Here is a 15,898-nt window from a genome sequence, read left to right as displayed (position 1 = left end):
ACGTGTGGAGGTGCTTTCCCCAGGGACGTGTGAGCACCCCACTACCCCAGCCCTGGAACAGGGGGCAGGCACGGCTCTCCCTGTGCCTCACCTGCGGCAGGTGAGGAGGGTCGGGGCAGACACGTGACGAGCCCCGCTGAAGGCTTTAGAGGCGGATTCCCGTCCCTGCAGGAGTGTCACCCACACCCTCGGGAGGCAGCAGCACAGCAGCGCCTCTCCCGCTGCCCTCGCCGCTGCCATGGCCGGAGCAGCCGCGGGGAAAGGGGGGCCCGAGAGCTCCGAGGAGGAGCTGGACGCGAGGGACGCGCCCCAGGCGTGCTACAGGCCGGGTTTGTGGGTGTCCCAAGGCAGGGGAGCAGACTCCAGCCCGGGGGACGCGGACGGGATGAAGGCGAGGAAGAGGAGCCGGCCGGTGCGCTCCAAGGCCAGGAGGATGGCTGCCAACGTCAGGGAGCGTAAGAGGATCCTGGACTACAACCAAGCCTTCAACGCCCTGCGCCTGGCCCTCAAGCACGACCTCGGCGGCAAAAGGCTCTCCAAAATCGCGACCCTCCGGCGGGCCATCAACCGGATCGCGGCTCTGTCGCTGTCCCTGCGCGGCGCCGGCTGCTGCTGGCCCTGCGGCCACCCCGAGTGCCGCGCCCGGGCCGGGGTCCCCGCGCAGGAGCCGGGGCCGAGGGGCAGCCGCCCCCAGCTGTCCTGGGAGCCCGTTCCTGCCGGGACACGCTGCCCTCCGTCCCCTCTCAGCGCGGCGTTCTCCCCTCAGCGGCAGCTCCATCACTACGAGAGCCCCAAGGAGAACCGCGCCTGTGGCTCCGGCGGGACCCCGCACCCCGGCCAGCAGCGATTCACGGGTTCAGCGATTCAGGGCAGCCTGCAAGAGCCCCTGGCCGGGAATGTCCCCTGGCAGCCGGGCTACTGCCAGGGCTGGGGACAGCAGCAGCGCCTCCCCACGCAGTGACCCGCAGGGCCGTGCCTGGATTGGTAACGGAGCCTTGGGACACTTGGGGGGAACGGGAGGGACTGCAGGGTGAGGGAGGGAAGCGCTGCTGGATGTGCAGCCCAGCTGCGGTGCTGGCGGGCTCCGAGACCCCCCCACACGCTGTACAGGACCCTGCTGAGTGTCTCCCCTCTGCGGGAAGGTGGGAATTCCTCTGGAAGTGCCAGATCCGTGTTCCTTACAGCGAGGTCTCGCTGCTGCTGATCGCCGCTGTTATTTATTCCCTGTGGCTTGCTCTGCGAGAAAACACGAGTTGCAAACCCGGCAGCAGGGCAGCGGCTGTTAATGTGTGTGGGATGGACAGATGGGCCGTGGGATGACGCTAAAGCCCCGGCTGGCGGTGGCTCTGCTGCCGCCGGTGAAGGAGGGGAGCAGGAGCAGGCAGAGGTTACTGCCCTCCCTGCCACTTTTGACGCTAAGCTCATTGGTACAGACGTTTGTGCCCGGCAGATTTGCGAGGCCGGGAGGGGAGACAGATGTCGGCTTTCATAAACCCACCCATCCAACTGGGGTTTCCTTCTGGTGCCAGGGAAGTGGCTCTGTTGGGACAGGCCAACTGCAGGGTGGAGGGGAGAAGGGGGAATTTTACTGAAAAGGTCCCTTTTGGTTCCATTCCTCTGGCTTGGAGAGCTTGGAGCAGCTGCGAGGGCTCCCTCCTGCCCGAGGCTCAGCAAACTGGAATTGCTGCAGGAATCGGGCAGGGATTTACAGCCACACACACCACAGCTGGCAGCGTTTTGGACAGGACATTTTGCACCGTGGGATTCCCACAGTGCTGAGCCCTGCAGAGCTCCCCCAGCCCCTCTGCTCTCGCCATTCCAGGGGCAGCCTGAGCTCTCTCCCTGCCCGGGAACACGTGCTGGAACAACCACCTCAACCTCCTGCTGCTGAGTACCTGGATCTCCTCCTCCTTCCTTAATCCCTGGTGGGACAGGGGAGCTGGTCCGGGAGCAGAGGAAAACTGGTGGCAGCCAGGAGAGAGAGCTCTTTGCTCAGCAAAGGAGCCTCTTGGAAGTGCTGATGGCGTGAGGCATCCTGGCTCTCACAGGTGCTCCCCTGGCCAGAGGAAGGCCTGCAGCCACATCCCCTGAAGGAATCCTGCTTCTCCCTGCAGCTCTGGGTGAATCTCCCTGCTCGGGCTCTTCCATGGCCCTGCCCTGCCCTGCCCTGTCAGCAGCCTTCCCACGGGGAGTGAGAGCCCAGCAAGTGCAGCGTGCAAAGGATGTTTCAGTGACTCCCTGACTCAGGAAGGAACCCTTCTCCTGAATTTGCATCTCCCTGTTTTTCCCACCCCAGCTTTGGTGGTCAGCCCAAGCGAGGCAGATGGAAACAGATGGTCCCAGAGGCAGGAGTGGAAGGGAACCAAAACCCCGTGAGACCCCCCCGAGCAGGGTCGCCCCACTGCTCTCGGATCCACACTCACACACCGCAGCTCCTCATTCTGTTTGGAGGCTGTGGGATGGGAAAAGGCTCCGGGGAGGGGTGGGCAGCAGGTCCCGAATGGCAGGAGGCTCTTGGGCACCTCTCGGGGAGGCAGAAGGTGCTGGGTGTGCCCCGTAGATGGCACTCACTGCCAGGGAAACCCCTGGCAAATTTGGAACTGAAACATAATACACAATGGATGGAAAACATCCATTATTTCCAGGCATCCAGGCTCTGAGGGCTGTTTTAGCCCTCCCTCCTGTCCCTCACATCATCCCTGCTCCCAAGGGTGGAGAAGATGTAACTCACACTGCACAGGCACCCTTTCTGCTCTGCAGGTCCTGTGTAGGGCCGTGGTGTGGCACTGATCTGGTGTCCCTGTCCCCAGCTGTGGTGTCACCACGGTCACCCACACACAGCGAGGGCAGGGCGAGCTCAGCACGGCGTGCCCAGAGCCTCTCCCAACCCTGTGCCTGGGATGATGCTTTCCCAGAGCGGCTGGAGCCAGAGGGCTCCCACACCCTGCCCAGACCCCTCTGGGCAGCCCTGCCCTGCCCGGGGCAGCTCCAGCCCCTCTCCGCAGCGATGAGGGGCTCTGCTCCGTGTCGCATGTCCCCCACCTGCCTGGGGAAAGGCTGGCAGCCAGCGGGGACAGCGGGGACAGCAGAGAGAGCAAGGCTGTGTGCGCCCCGCACGGCGCTGCTCTCGGCATCCCCCGCGCCTCCGGGGCTGGAGGCGGCCCCGAGCCCCGCGGGCACGGGCGGGGCCCGCTCGGGCTGGGCTCTCACGTCCCGCTGCAGCGGAGCAGAGCCCGTGCGAGCCCCGGGGACGAGCCGGGGGTCGGTGGGGCTGGGCCGGGCTGAAGGCGGCGGGGACTCCCCGGCTCCGCCCCGCCGCATCCCCGGGGGCCGCACGCACCGGGGCGGGCGGGGGCCGAGCGCGGGAAGGCGGCGCGGGCAGGGGGGGCCGGGGACACCCCGGGGGCGGTGCGCGGCCCCGATCCTGCCCCGGGGGCCGAGCCGGAGGAGGGGCCAGCCCGGCTCGGCCTCCCGCGGGCGGCGGGCCCCGAGCGCAGAGCGGCGGCGGCGGCGGGGCGCTGCCCGAGCCCGCTCCGCTCCGCCGGGCCATGGCCAGCACCGGCTCCGCGCCCGGGGGCCCGGGCCCGGGCTCGGGCACGGCGCTGCCCACCCGCTTCCAGGAGACGGAGAAGCTGCTGTCGGCGACGGAGGGCCGGGAGGAGAAGGGCCTCCGCGGCTCCAAATCCTTCACGGCAGCCCTGCCCGGCGAGACGGAGCGCAACGGGCACGGGCTCGGCTACAAGTCGGTGTCGGTCGGGCACCTGGAGGCGCCGCCGCTGTCGCCGTCCCGGCTGAGCCTGGGCAGAGCCTCGTCCACGGCCACCAGCACGGCGGCGCCGGAGCAGGGCCGCCCTCGGGACTACCTGGTGCTCGCCATCTTCTCCTGCTTCTGCCCCGTCTGGCCCATCAACATCGTGGCCCTCGTCTTCTCCATCATGGTGAGTGCGGGACCCGCCGGGCGCGCTCGGACCCGCCCGGTTCGCTCCGGCTTCCCCCGCCCCGACGGGCGCCCCGGAGCTGTCCGCGGTGCTGCAGCCCCGGGAGGAGCCGCTCGGCTCCCGCAGCGCTCGGCCGGGCTGGGCCGCCCCGCTCGGCTCCCGCAGCGCGCTCCGGTGCGGGGCCGGGGGGCGCGGGCGGGCGGAGGCGGGCGGGGAGCGGCGCCGAGCCCGGGGCAGCGCTCGGGGAGGCGGCGGGATGGAGATGGAGATGGAGAAGGAGATGGAGAAGGAGGCGGCGGGATGGAGATGCAGAGGGGGTGGGATTCCAGGGCAGGGCTCCGGGAAGCGCGGTCCCCGTCCCCTGGCAGCGCTCCAGCACTCGGCGGGATTCCCCGGGAAGGAGCTGCGGGCAAAGCGCTGACCAGGGACCTCCCTACGAGCCCAGCCCAGCCCTGCAGCACCGGGGAGACCCTGGCTGGAGGCTCCTGCCTGGCCTCAGGCACTTCAAAGGGACAGGCTGCACCTGCGGCTGCTTTAGCCGCCCCGGAGAAGCAATTTTCCTCCATTAAACATCCCCCAGAGCTCAGCAAATACACCAAGAGCCGAGCAGGGGAGAATGAAGGCAGCCTGGCCTCCCACCCATCTCGGGTACAGGTGGCTCAGCCAGCACAGCCCTACAAGCACAGCCACCCCCTTCCCCAGCAGATGCTGCTCTCTTGTACACACCCAGCACCTCCCATGCCTTTGATTTGCAACAAAGGCAAACCTTTTCTTTGACAATCAGTTCCGTTACCTGCTCACCACACAGAAATACACCGAGGGGCACACGCAGCCAGCACTTCCCCCCAAAAACCACCAACAACTTGAAGGCAGGCACGGGCACTTGCCACAAAAAGCCCTCCAGGGAGACCAATTTCCATTTTGAGGAGGAATCATCGTTCCTGCCAGTGCCAGCTGTCATCTGCGTAGTACAGTTGTGTGGCACAGCCTGTTTAGGCAGCAGCCAGGGAAGCCAGCCAGCCTTGTCTGGCTTTGCACTGCAAGGAGAGGGAAAGCAGCTGGGTGTTGCATATCCGTGGTAATAAACAAGGGCTCTCACGGGGATTTGCCAGCCACATTGGCCTCCATGCAGAACAGATCCTCACACTGTCCCTTGCAGGCGTGGGGATGTGCCTTGGGCCACACCAGGAGAGTTAACAGTGGCAAAAGAGCAGGAGCTGGTTCTCCTGCCAGGCTGAGAGGGCGTGGTGGCTGTCACAGCCCGGGGAGGCAGGAGCAGCAAGGCAATGGGATTATTGGGCTGCCCTCTGCTTCCAAGGCAGCCCTGCCCAGGGCTCAGCCAGAGCTGGGGAAGGGGGACAGAAGGTGCATTCAGCTGAGGACAAGGTTCATGGCACACACAGCACACCAGCAGCCAGTGCACATCCTCTGGCCCCTGCACAGCCACCCCTGCACTCTCTGTGCTGTGCTTTAATTAATGATTCCAGCCCTCTCTAGTCCTGCACCATCACCTGCTCCACACACCCACCTGGCAGCCATGCTGAGGATGAGGAGTGATCCATCCATCCATCCATCCATCCATCCATCCATCCATCCATCCATCCATCCATCCATCCATCCATCCATCCATCCATCCATCCATCCCCCTTCTCTCCCTGAGGAACCAGGGAACATCTGGAGCAGCTCCCAGGGCAGGGGTTGATGTTTCACCTGCTCACAGCAGCGAGGAGCTGAGCTCCCAGTGCCCCCCGGGCTCAGCTTTTCTCTCAGAGCAAAGCCCAGGTGTGCCTGATCATGCCCAGGTCTGAGCAGGAACCAGGTTTTTGTGATTCCCATTGCCTGGGGAACCAGGAGCACCTTTCCACAATGTGCTGACATTCCTTTGGCTCTGCAATTGTGCTTTTCTTTCCTCAGTGAAAGCTTTTGCACATGAAAGCTTTTTCTTTTTTTTTTTTTTTTTTTCTTTCCTGGGTAATAAGCAGCATCCAGAGAGGAAAGTAAATGAACGCTTTTGAGCTTAGTGTCTCATAAATCATTTTTCAAAAGCTGCTCTCAGATCCCAACAGGGCCTATGGCCAGAGGTGGAAAAAACCCTGCTCTAGCCATCCCCAGCCCATTCCTGCTAACACTGATTTCATGGAAATTAATTACCTGGAGGCTTCTCCACGGCCTCTTGGATGTGTTTTGTCACCAAGTGATGATCTGGCTGTTCTGAAGGGTTCAGGTCACTCCCCAAGAGAGGGAGTGGGACTGGTGGACAAGGACATTCCATCTCCTAGAATTGCAGGGCAATGCTGGCTACCACACACCCACCCTGCACTCCTGCTCTGAATCCTTTCCCCTTCCCACCAAAGTGCAGCCACTTCGGGGAAAGAAGCAGAGCAGCCACATCCCAGAGCCCAAAACTCCAAATAAATGAAAGAAAATTAAAAAATCCATCCAGAACCACCACGTAGTAACATCAAGGGCACTTCTGCACAGCACTTGGTATCCAAAATAAATTCTGTCATTGCCAGAAGATGTGGGAGAAGTCAGGCTGTCCTCACCCATCATCTGCCTCACTCTGGAGTTGACTGATGCCTCTCTTAGAATGTTTCCCTCAACAAAAACCCCAAGTGTCCAGGATTAATGATTTATTCTGGGTAGTTGGTGGACGGCAGCAGAGAGCATCCAAAGCCAGTTCATCAGCTGGGAGGGATTGCAGGGAAGAGGATGGGATGATTTGTCTTCCCCATCCCTGGGACCAGCACAGCAAAGTAATTGCCTTCATTTGCACAAGGCCACTTAGGGGAAAAAACCCATTTTGGGCAGTAAGAGGAGCAGACAGCAGTGGGAAAGAGGTAAAATTAATAATCCCTGAGTCACCCAGGCTCACCTGGCCCTGGGGGCTGCAGAACAGCACCCACTGCCCAGGCCCTGCAGATTTCCTGGAGCAGGGAGTCCCCTGGCACTCTCACAGTGACTCACTCCCTCAGAGCCCTCGAGCTTTTTGGAGATGTTCTGCCTTGGTGAGCCTCGATTAATAAACAAGATGTTAATGTTTTTATGTGGAAAGCAAAACAGGGGATTAGTGGTACTAGAGAGCTATAATCAAACTGTTCCACTCTGATTAATAATATATGTACAGTACCAAGTTCTTGCTAAACACCCCATGCCAATGCTGATGTGTTTCTCATAATTGTGGAGGATAAATGAGCAGTAAACACTTCCAGAAGCTGTCGTGATAAATATATACATTGAATTTTGCCTGGAAGACAGCTAAAGCTGCATATTTCTCTGCAATCTAACCCACACCCCGCCAAAATATTGTTGCAAAATTTGTTACAAAAACCAGAGCCTGAAAATCGAAATCCCCATAGCTGGAGCTGTCGGTGAGCAGGGCAGGGATCCTGTGGATCCCCGGGCTCCTGCATCCTCCCCATCTCTCACCACCAACCCATGAGGCTTCATTTTGTCACCTCCTGTTCTGGGATGAAAATAGCTCTTGGCTGCATCCCTTTGCTTTCAGAGTGGGTCTGGCAGAGCTGCTGGTGAGAGCAGGAGCAGCGAGGTCCTGAGCACTCCCGTGTCCCTGCTGGGGGCAGCCATGCCCAGGGAGGCTCCTGAGCGGGGCAGGACGTGGGCAGGGGGCAGAGGCAGCAGCCACCCCCTGTTTGGGGCTCTGCTGGGTAATTTTCGTGGTGATACAAACTCAAAGGAGCGCATGGAAACCTCCAAAGCTGTGTTTTTCCTACGGAGCAGCTGCCCATACACAGCCTGGGATGTTTTGGTGCTGCCAAGAGGCAGAGGAATTAAAGCAGGGTGAATGGGAAATGGGGCAATAACATCAATTATTGGTTCAGAATCTCTGTGATGTTTCATTATTATTCCTAGAGCTTCCCTGCTCTTATTATTTTATTTTTTTTAACATGAGGAAGGAGATCCTTTCCATCACAGCTGTTTCTGAGATTCACATTTTTTGAAAGGAAACTGGGGGTGCTTTAATCCACTTCCACCTTTAACCCATTTTAACTAGTACACTGGTTTTTTTAAACAGAGAATTTCCCCAGTTTTAGCAGCCATGCTCCAAAGGAAAGAGCTGTCACACAGCACAGGGCTTTGGGGGCTGCTGCCCCACAGTTTGCCCCAGACCCCTCTGTTCTCCTCCAAGGCAGCTTGGCTGGGGATGGATGGGGCCAGGGGAAGAAGCCTTTAACCCATATAAAAGTGTTAAATACATAAATGCAACCCCAAAGGAGGAATATCTGCTTCAAAGCAGTTAAATCATCAATAAAACCCCACTCCCAGTGAAGTTCAGGGTTTTTTTTTCCCAACTCCTCCACTGGACCAAGGATGCTGGGCTCCCTTCTCCCCCTATCCCACCTTGCTTCCCTTCCCCTCACTCCAAGCTTTCCCAACCAGATGAAAATGTCACCAAGAGGCCTTAAACCCCCTCACCCACTTTTCCTCCCTCCAAACCCCCTTCCCAATGGGTTTTGGGGGTGGCAGAAGGGCACTGCACAAACCTGGGGAGGATTTTTGGTGCCAGGGGCCGGGCTGGCAGCAAATGCTGACGCACGGTGAGTAATTCCACCACAAACCCTCTCACAGCTGCCCTGTGCTGAGTGCTGGGTGCTGCCCCAGCCAAGGGCAGGATGCCCAGGAGATCCTTTCCAGCAGGACCAGGATCAGGAGGTCCTGTCCCCAGCAGTGACGCTGCTCCCTCACCAGGAATCCTCATTTTTTACTTAGGAACCAAGAGATTGCCAGTTAAAGGAGCAGGAAAGGAAACGGGGCTCAGTTTGGGGTTCTGCAGCCAGGGAGTCGCCCCTGGAGCTGCTGCCCCTCTCAAGGGACTCTTTTTGTGTCTCCCCAGTCGAGGAACAGCGGCCAGCAGGGGGACACGGACGGCGCCCGGCGGCTGGGACGCATGGCCAGGCTGCTCAGCATCGTCTCCATCGTGCTGGGGACCATCATCATCGTGCTCTACATTTCACTCAGCATCGGAGGTAACCCTTCCCTCTCCTTCCCTCAGCCCAGCTCCTGCAGGAGCCTCACCTGGCTCGAGCTCCAGGGCGTAGGACAGACCTGCCCCTCATTCCCAGCTCAGTGCAGTGGGAGGGCGCTGACTCCAGCTTGGTTTGGCCATCACCAGCTGCTCAAACACGTGAAAAACACCTCAGAGAATGGGCTCCTTCCAGTAGAAACATGCTTTTCTACTGGAAAAATTGCCCAGTAGGATTTTTGCCCAAATGGCCAGCATGGAAAGCCTTCCTCTGCTGTCCAAAGTGCCCTGGGGACCACACAAGCTCTCCCTGGTGAAAGGCAAAGCCTGTGGTTGGGTTTAGAAGAGTGGAGTGCTGTGAAAACAGAAAGGTTTCAGGACACAAATCAACCTGCCCAGAAATACAATCCCAAAATATCTTGGGAATCTCCCAAAATCAGCCCAGCTCAGGCAAACAGGGACCTCAGAACCACCCAAAAGGAGAGTAAGGGGAGCATCTGCTGCCTGCTGGGAGCTGCCCTAAGCCACTCTTTCTTTTGCAGCTTCCTAGAAGACGTTTCAGCATGCAAATACCTTGAAGAGGAGGAAGACAACTTTCCTTTTGGGGTTTTTACTTTCAGCCTTGCAACAAAACAAAACAAAAATTGTCACAGTGTAGGTGGGCAGCCCTAGACAGTCTGCTCTGGAGCGCCGTCGGGAGGAACGCATGCGTCAATTCACCGCCTCCTGGGAATGAGCCTGGGCCAGGGACGGGATAAAAATCACCCTGAGGAGCAATGGGAGAGGCCACTGAGGAGAGGAGAGGAGAAGGGGGAAATCCACTACCTCATTCGTGCAAGAGGAGGAGAGAGTCTCCAGAAGGAAGCTGGTTGTTGAAGGAAAACACAAGGCGAGAACGGGACGTTTCTGAGGAGTCCTCCTGAGAATTCTGGCACAAGTCACTGGATTTTTTGGGGGGTTGTTGGTTTTTAAATCGTCAAATTCTCTGTCTCTACAAAAAAAAAAACAAAACAAAACAACAAAAAACAAAGCTCAAACTGCCATCAGGAGCTGAGAGCTGTTCCAGGGAGGAGGAGGAGGGAGAGCAGAGCTGCAGCAGGACCACGGCTCTGCTCCGAGCGAAACGCAGCCGCCAAAGCTGGAGGATGTGGTGGGTGCTTTTGTATTTTTGATGAAAAAAAAAGAAAAAAAAAAAAAGAAAAAAAAAAAGAGACAATGACCATTTGCATGCCTTTGGGAATGTTCTCCATGTCTGTTCCTACGAGCTCTTTTGTCACTTAGGGCAGATCTCAGAGCTGGCAGAGGAGGATGTTGCTGCATGAGAACCCTGGATTCCTCCTCACCCCCATCCCAAGGTGGGCTTTTTAAAGGAAGGCAAAATCAGGCGATCCCTGTGAACCCCCGCATTTCTCTGTGCACCCAGAGGGAGGTTGGCACCCCTGGCACTGAGACAATGAGACAAGAGCCTGGTTGATGCCCAGCAGCAGCACCAGGGCATGGAGAGCCCCCTCCACCCACTCACACCCGATGCCACGGCACGCAGAGGCTTCAGCGTGATCCAGCCCCCAGCACTGCCAGTGCTCACCCCAAAACCCTCTGGGGCCTCAGCTTAGGGCCTTCCAGGAGATTTCCAGGGGCATGGAGCAGTTTTAGACTCCTGCTCCTCTCCTTGCACCCCTCACACAGCGTTTCTCACACAGCTCTGAAAATCTCCGGCGCCCCCGGAGCTGCCTGGGGGCAGTTCCAGGAGCTGTTGTATTATTTTTTAATGTTTTGTATTTACCACAACAAGAAAACAGACTCTGCTCCTCCCACTCTGTCTGTAGGCACCACAGGCCCTGCCATGTCTTCCACAGCCCCTGGCTCCCCCAGCCCATCCCTGTGGCACCCAATGCCCCTGGAGGCTCCATCCAGCCCCAGCCCTTCTCCTCGCTGCTGTGGGGCCTCCCTGGGGTTGTTTCTCTACCCACCCACCCAGACTATGCAAAACTCCATTGCCTGTTGTTTCAGCCAGGCTTTGTGACTTCTGGCCACGTCCATCGGCTCCCTGAGGCTCTTTGATCCAAACTTTGGGGACACACGACCAAGAGCTGCACTGCCTGACCCTTCTGTTGTGTCACAACCTGAGAGCATGGACTGACTCAGAAATGCTGCCCTGCAGGGCATTTCTGCTCCCTAACACTCCAAATTTAGAGCAAATTCAATGCTTCCCTGGCTTGTCTACATGGAGAATCCACCAAAAGAACCCTCCCAACATGGGAACTGCTTGGCACTGCCCCCTGCCCTGGGCTCTGAGTGGGCACCTGGCTTAGCACAGGGCAGGGGTGGGTGTAAATCCACCCTGTAGTTACTCTGTAGTAACTAATGTGCAAAGCCACAGGCGTCTCTGTGAAAATTCTCCCGTCACCTTTTCGATTGCTCCTCTTTCAAGTGTTTTTTCCCTCTAGATGTTGTTTGAATCCAGGGGGTGAGGAAGCCAAATCCCCCAGACACGCTGTCAACGTTTTCCTCTCCACTGCAAGGGATGCCAGGGGCTCACAGCAATAGCACATCACTACAGCACCTTCTTGGGCTCCATTCCCATCCACCCCTTTGCCAGCACTCCATCACAAACTGCTGGCACCTAAAATGGACCAAATCTGCAACTTTTCCTTGTGCAATTTATCTTTTGTGAGCTCAGCAAACAGGGAGTGCTGAGCATTGCTGGGTGGGAGCTCCCTCCTCCATCCTCTGCCCAGGAACTGCCTCTTTTCCTCCTGAGCCCTTCAGAAACCCTCCCTTGGATGGTCTAAATTCGTTTTATGGCTATTGAAACCCCATCAAACCCCCAAATAGTTCCTTCTTTATCTCTTGGACTCAAAAGCTGCTTGCTGGGGAACATGAGGGGGTTTTTTTGGAGTTACATAAGGGCAGTGCTGCCTGTCCCTGATTCCCTGCCCTCTGCCCCTGGAGCTGCTGGGATTCAGCTGATGGGAAGAGCCCAGGAAGCAGGAAGGGACCTTTTTTCAGGGAAAAGTGCTGGAGGCAGTTCTAGGACTTGAGAGCGCTGAGCGTTTATTAAGTAAGGGTTTAAATGCTCTTTTATCATTTTATAAAGCCTTTCATCTAAAGTGCTTCCCTGCATCCAAAGGATCAAACCCTGGCACCCCCCACGAGGGGGGTTCACATTACTGCTCTAATTGCAGGGATGGCAGAAACTCAGGCTCTGAGCAGCTCCCAAACCAACCCCATTTTCTTCTCTTTTCATCCTCCTCCTTAGCAGAACCATCTCTGAGCACAGATTTCCTTGGAACCTGTTTTTTTTTTTTTTTTTTTCAGTGGGATCCAAACAAATTGTGGTTCCAAATGGGATTCCTGCAGCCAGATCAGGGATGGGGTTTGGGAGGCAGCTGCAGTGCTCCAGGCCAGGGCAGCACAGAGCAGTGGAGGCACCAGGATCCCCCTGGACGCAGGAGGAGGCAGAAGATTTCCCCAAAAACCCCAGGGTGATGATTTGTTTGTGCCTCCTGTCTCGTTGGACAGCTCAGGTGATGCTTCTCACCTCACTGTCAAGTCTAACAAAAGAGAAGAACTATGACACTTAAATCCATTTCATTCTAAAATATTCCTGAATAGATACAACTGTATTACACCCTTAATTCAGCTTTTTTTTTTTTTTTTTTTTTCCTTCTTCTTATCCTGCATTTAAATCCAGAGGAAAGCCCCCTGACAAAATATTTACTCTGTTTGTAACCTGCCTCTGCAGTGCTGGAGGAACAAACTCTCCAGGGACACCCCAAAATCCCTTTCCCTGCTCCCCCACCAACTTCTCCACACATTTTGCTGCCTCTTTTGCAAAGTTTTGCCACTTTGCTCTCCCCATCCCCCAGCCCAGTTCCCTCTTGGCTCTTTTTGGGTGGAATTTGCTCATATTGGTGAAGGAGGAGCCTGCAGAGCCCCCAACCCTCAGCACTCACCTGAGCAGGGTTACAGCTGAAACAGGCACAAAATCCTGGCCAAATTCTCCCCCCCTGGTGAAGGAAAGGTGAGAGCAGGGGGACAACCCAGCCCAGGGCAGCTGAGCTGGTAGGAGGAGAGCTCTGAGGGGATGGAGAAGGAGGGAAATGTCTCTAAATGTGAGCTGGAGTGGGAGCCACCATCGAGTGTCAGCTCCTGGTGGGATGGAAATCCAGGGGAAGGGCTGGAAAAAATGGAAATCCAGGGGAAGGATTGTTAAAAATGGAGATCCAGGGGAAGGATTGGAAAGAATGGAGATCCAGGGGAAGGATTCTCCCAATGGAGCTGGTGCTGCTGGCACCTCCCTGGGCTTCTGTGCCAGGATTTGGGGCAGAGCTGGGCTCATGGGGTGCCACAGAAGGGCTGCTGGCTGCATCAAGGCTGGGTTGAAGCTTTAAGCTGAACCAACAATAAACTTTTCTTGGTTTTGTAGCAGCCTCAGTGACCCAGGGTCAGGGAAGGTCTGGCCTGAGCCAGTGGGGTCACAGCAGCACCAAAGGGATCTGAACACCACCAGGGGAAACAAAGCCACCAAAGGACTTCAAAGTTGGATGGATTTGCTTTTTCTGGCTGGTATTTCACCCTGTTCCAGTTTCCTGCTCTTTGCTGGTTTTATCACACTGTCCCCTCAGCATCCCACCCCCAAATTTGCTGTGTTAAGGAGGGATTTTCCTTTTCTGGCTGGTGTTTGACCCTGTTCCAGTTTCCCCTCATGATTTTATCACCCTGTCCCCTCAGCATCCCCATCCCAGAGCTCTCCTGAGCCCCTCAGCTCTTCCTGCCCCTGCTGTCACTGGGACAGGTCCTGCTGCAATGGGATCCCATCTCTGGGTTCATCTCTGGGCTCAGGGAGCTCTGACCCCCTCCAGCCCACACAGATTTCTCCACGCAGACAAGGGGAGCAGATCCTGCCTTTTCTATAAAACGGAATCTCAATTTCTGTTCCCTCCAAGCCCAGGGAGAGGCTGCACCCACCCTTGCCCTGCATTGTTACCACAGCCAGGGTTGCCCTTCAAGCTGAAATTATTCAGATTTAAGCTCGTTCTCCTTTCAGTACACAGCCTTTAATTTTTGGCAAAAACCAGTTAGGTTTGGACAGAAGCACTCCCCTGCTTGGGCCCAGTCCCAGGGGGTGTGGGGGGACAGCAGCCTTTTCAAAGTGGGAATATTTGTAAAGCATTTGCTGACACCAGTAGGTAGCAAAAAATCCCAAGCTATAAACACCCATCCAGGATAAGAAACATCAGAAAGGGAACGTGTGCAGGGTTCACCAAGGCAGCCCTGGCACCACCTGGGAGCCCTTGGAAGGTGCCAGGGTTCGATCCTTGGCATGGGAATTGCAGGGTCCATCCCCCCACTGGGAGAGCCACAGCTCACACACAGCATGAACACACCAGGAATTGCAGCTGGGTGCTTCTCTTTGCTGACAAATGTTTCTTTTTCTGCAGGATGGTATGGTATATCTTATATACTTTCTTTGTATTTCTTGGCATGAGAAAAAAAAAAATTAAAATGTAACATGCATGGTCAAAGCTGAACTGGTTTCTTCTGTCTAAATGAGGAGAAAAAAAATAATCCAAGCTAAAAAAAAATAATCCAATTCATTCAGTGATTGCTTCACACTCTGAGAGCAACCAGTTGGTGTTTTGGGTGCAGTGGGTTGCTAATAATATGTAAAGACATCCTCCCATTATAACAGCCCCTAAACCTAAAAGTGCTCTTGGTGTTCAGCTTCACAGCTGCTCAAACCTCCCCTAAGTTCATTACTCACCCATGCAGGTCCAAGCTGACACCACACTGCAGCTACTCCTGCTTTACACCAAGGCTGGCTTTGCACAAAGCCTCTGCTGCTCAGCCCAGCATCTCCCCACCCAGAGCCAGCACTGTGGGCACAGCTGGGACTGCAAAGCCACATTCATCTGTCCTAATGGAGGCACAAAATGTAGATGTTTAGAAAATCCAGTGTAAGTTACTCCCCATGATTCAGCAAAGCCAAGAGGGTTTGGGGTGGTGGCACCTGTGAGCAAGGAAAGGCACAGAGGGCTCTCGGTGGGGAGAGCTTTGAAGGAACAGATGCTGAGTCTGAGGCTGCTTTAAACCATCTTCAGCCTTCTTTGTGCATTGCTGAAAGCATCCAGCAAGCCAGAAGACTGAGCAGGAAAAAAAAAAAATAAAAAGGAAAAATAAAAATTAAAAAAAAGAAAAAAAAAAGAAAAAAAAAAAGAATGGCTTTGTCCTGGAGGATTTGAATCCCACAGAACCCCCCAGGCTGTGCAGAGATTCCCCTCCAGTGCTGAGATTCCCACCCTGACCATGTCACCAGCTGCAGCCCCAGACATCAAAGGGCAGCCCAGGCTCTGATGTTTCCCTGGAACAAGGCAGGGCTGAGTTCCTCAGCTCCTGTTTTATTAATACCCTGCTCTGATGGGCTCATGTATAATAGATCCACACAGGAACAGCAGGAGGTTCACGTCCAATTTCCACGTTCCACGTTCTCTGCTGAGCACTCTGGGCTCTCCCTTCCCCTCCCTGGGTTTCTCTTCTCTGATAAATTTGAATGAATTTGGGGTTCAGGCAGAGGACAGAAAATTGGCCACCAGCTCCTCAACTGGTTTCCATGACTTTGTTCCAGCCAGGAATTAAAAACCCAGGGAGAACATTTCCATTTTCTCTCTGGCTCCTAATGCTGCTGCTGTTGGGAATGAGCAGCTCAGGGACTCCTTGGGCTCTCCAAAGCCTCTCAGGAATCACTGGGGAGGTGATGGAGCCCCGGGCTGCAGAGATGAGCAGCACATGAACATCCTGGCCCTGGTGTGCAGAGGAGAAACCCCCAGCATGGCCCAAAATGAAAAATTGCAACCCAAATTCTCCCTGCTCATAGAGCAAGAGCAGCTTCTTAGCTGCAGAGATTTGAAAAAAAGATTAAATTTGGGTGTATTGTGGACATCTTCAATATTTGAAGCAGCTCACCAAACACACT

General features: G+C 56.1%; 2 protein-coding genes across 2 annotated transcripts; both read left to right on the top strand.

Moving 5' to 3' along the window:
* The first annotated feature begins 238 nt into the window (after positions 1-238).
* On the top strand, positions 239-961 carry BHLHA9 (basic helix-loop-helix family member a9). The gene has a single exon (XM_058818047.1). It carries the CDS (start codon positions 239-241, stop codon positions 959-961), a length of 723 nt encoding a protein of 240 aa, XP_058674030.1.
* Positions 962-3,548: 2,587 nt separating this feature from the next.
* Positions 3,549-10,138, top strand: TRARG1 (trafficking regulator of GLUT4 (SLC2A4) 1). Its single transcript, XM_058817887.1, has 3 exons — positions 3,549-3,938; positions 8,794-8,926; positions 9,465-10,138. Exons 1-3 carry the CDS (start codon positions 3,549-3,551, stop codon positions 9,470-9,472), a joined length of 531 nt encoding a protein of 176 aa, XP_058673870.1. The 3' UTR covers positions 9,473-10,138.
* The last annotated feature ends 5,760 nt before the right edge of the window (positions 10,139-15,898 follow it).

The sequence above is a fragment of the Ammospiza caudacuta genome, chromosome 20 (assembly GCF_027887145.1).
Source record: "Ammospiza caudacuta isolate bAmmCau1 chromosome 20, bAmmCau1.pri, whole genome shotgun sequence".
NCBI lineage: Eukaryota > Metazoa > Chordata > Aves > Passeriformes > Passerellidae > Ammospiza > Ammospiza caudacuta.
The sequence above is the reverse complement of the archived record's forward strand: the minus strand, read 5'-3'. Positions and strand labels throughout refer to the sequence as shown.

Coding starts and splice junctions, on each gene's coding strand:
- BHLHA9 (XM_058818047.1), top strand. CDS start 239: ATGGCCGGAGCAGCCGCGGGGAAAGGGGGGCCCGAGAGCTCCGAGGAG.
- TRARG1 (XM_058817887.1), top strand. CDS start 3,549: ATGGCCAGCACCGGCTCCGCGCCCGGGGGCCCGGGCCCGGGCTCGGGC. Junction 3,939..8,793: donor CCCTCGTCTTCTCCATCATG/GTGAGTGCGGGA, acceptor GTGTCTCCCCAG/TCGAGGAACAGCGGCCAGCA.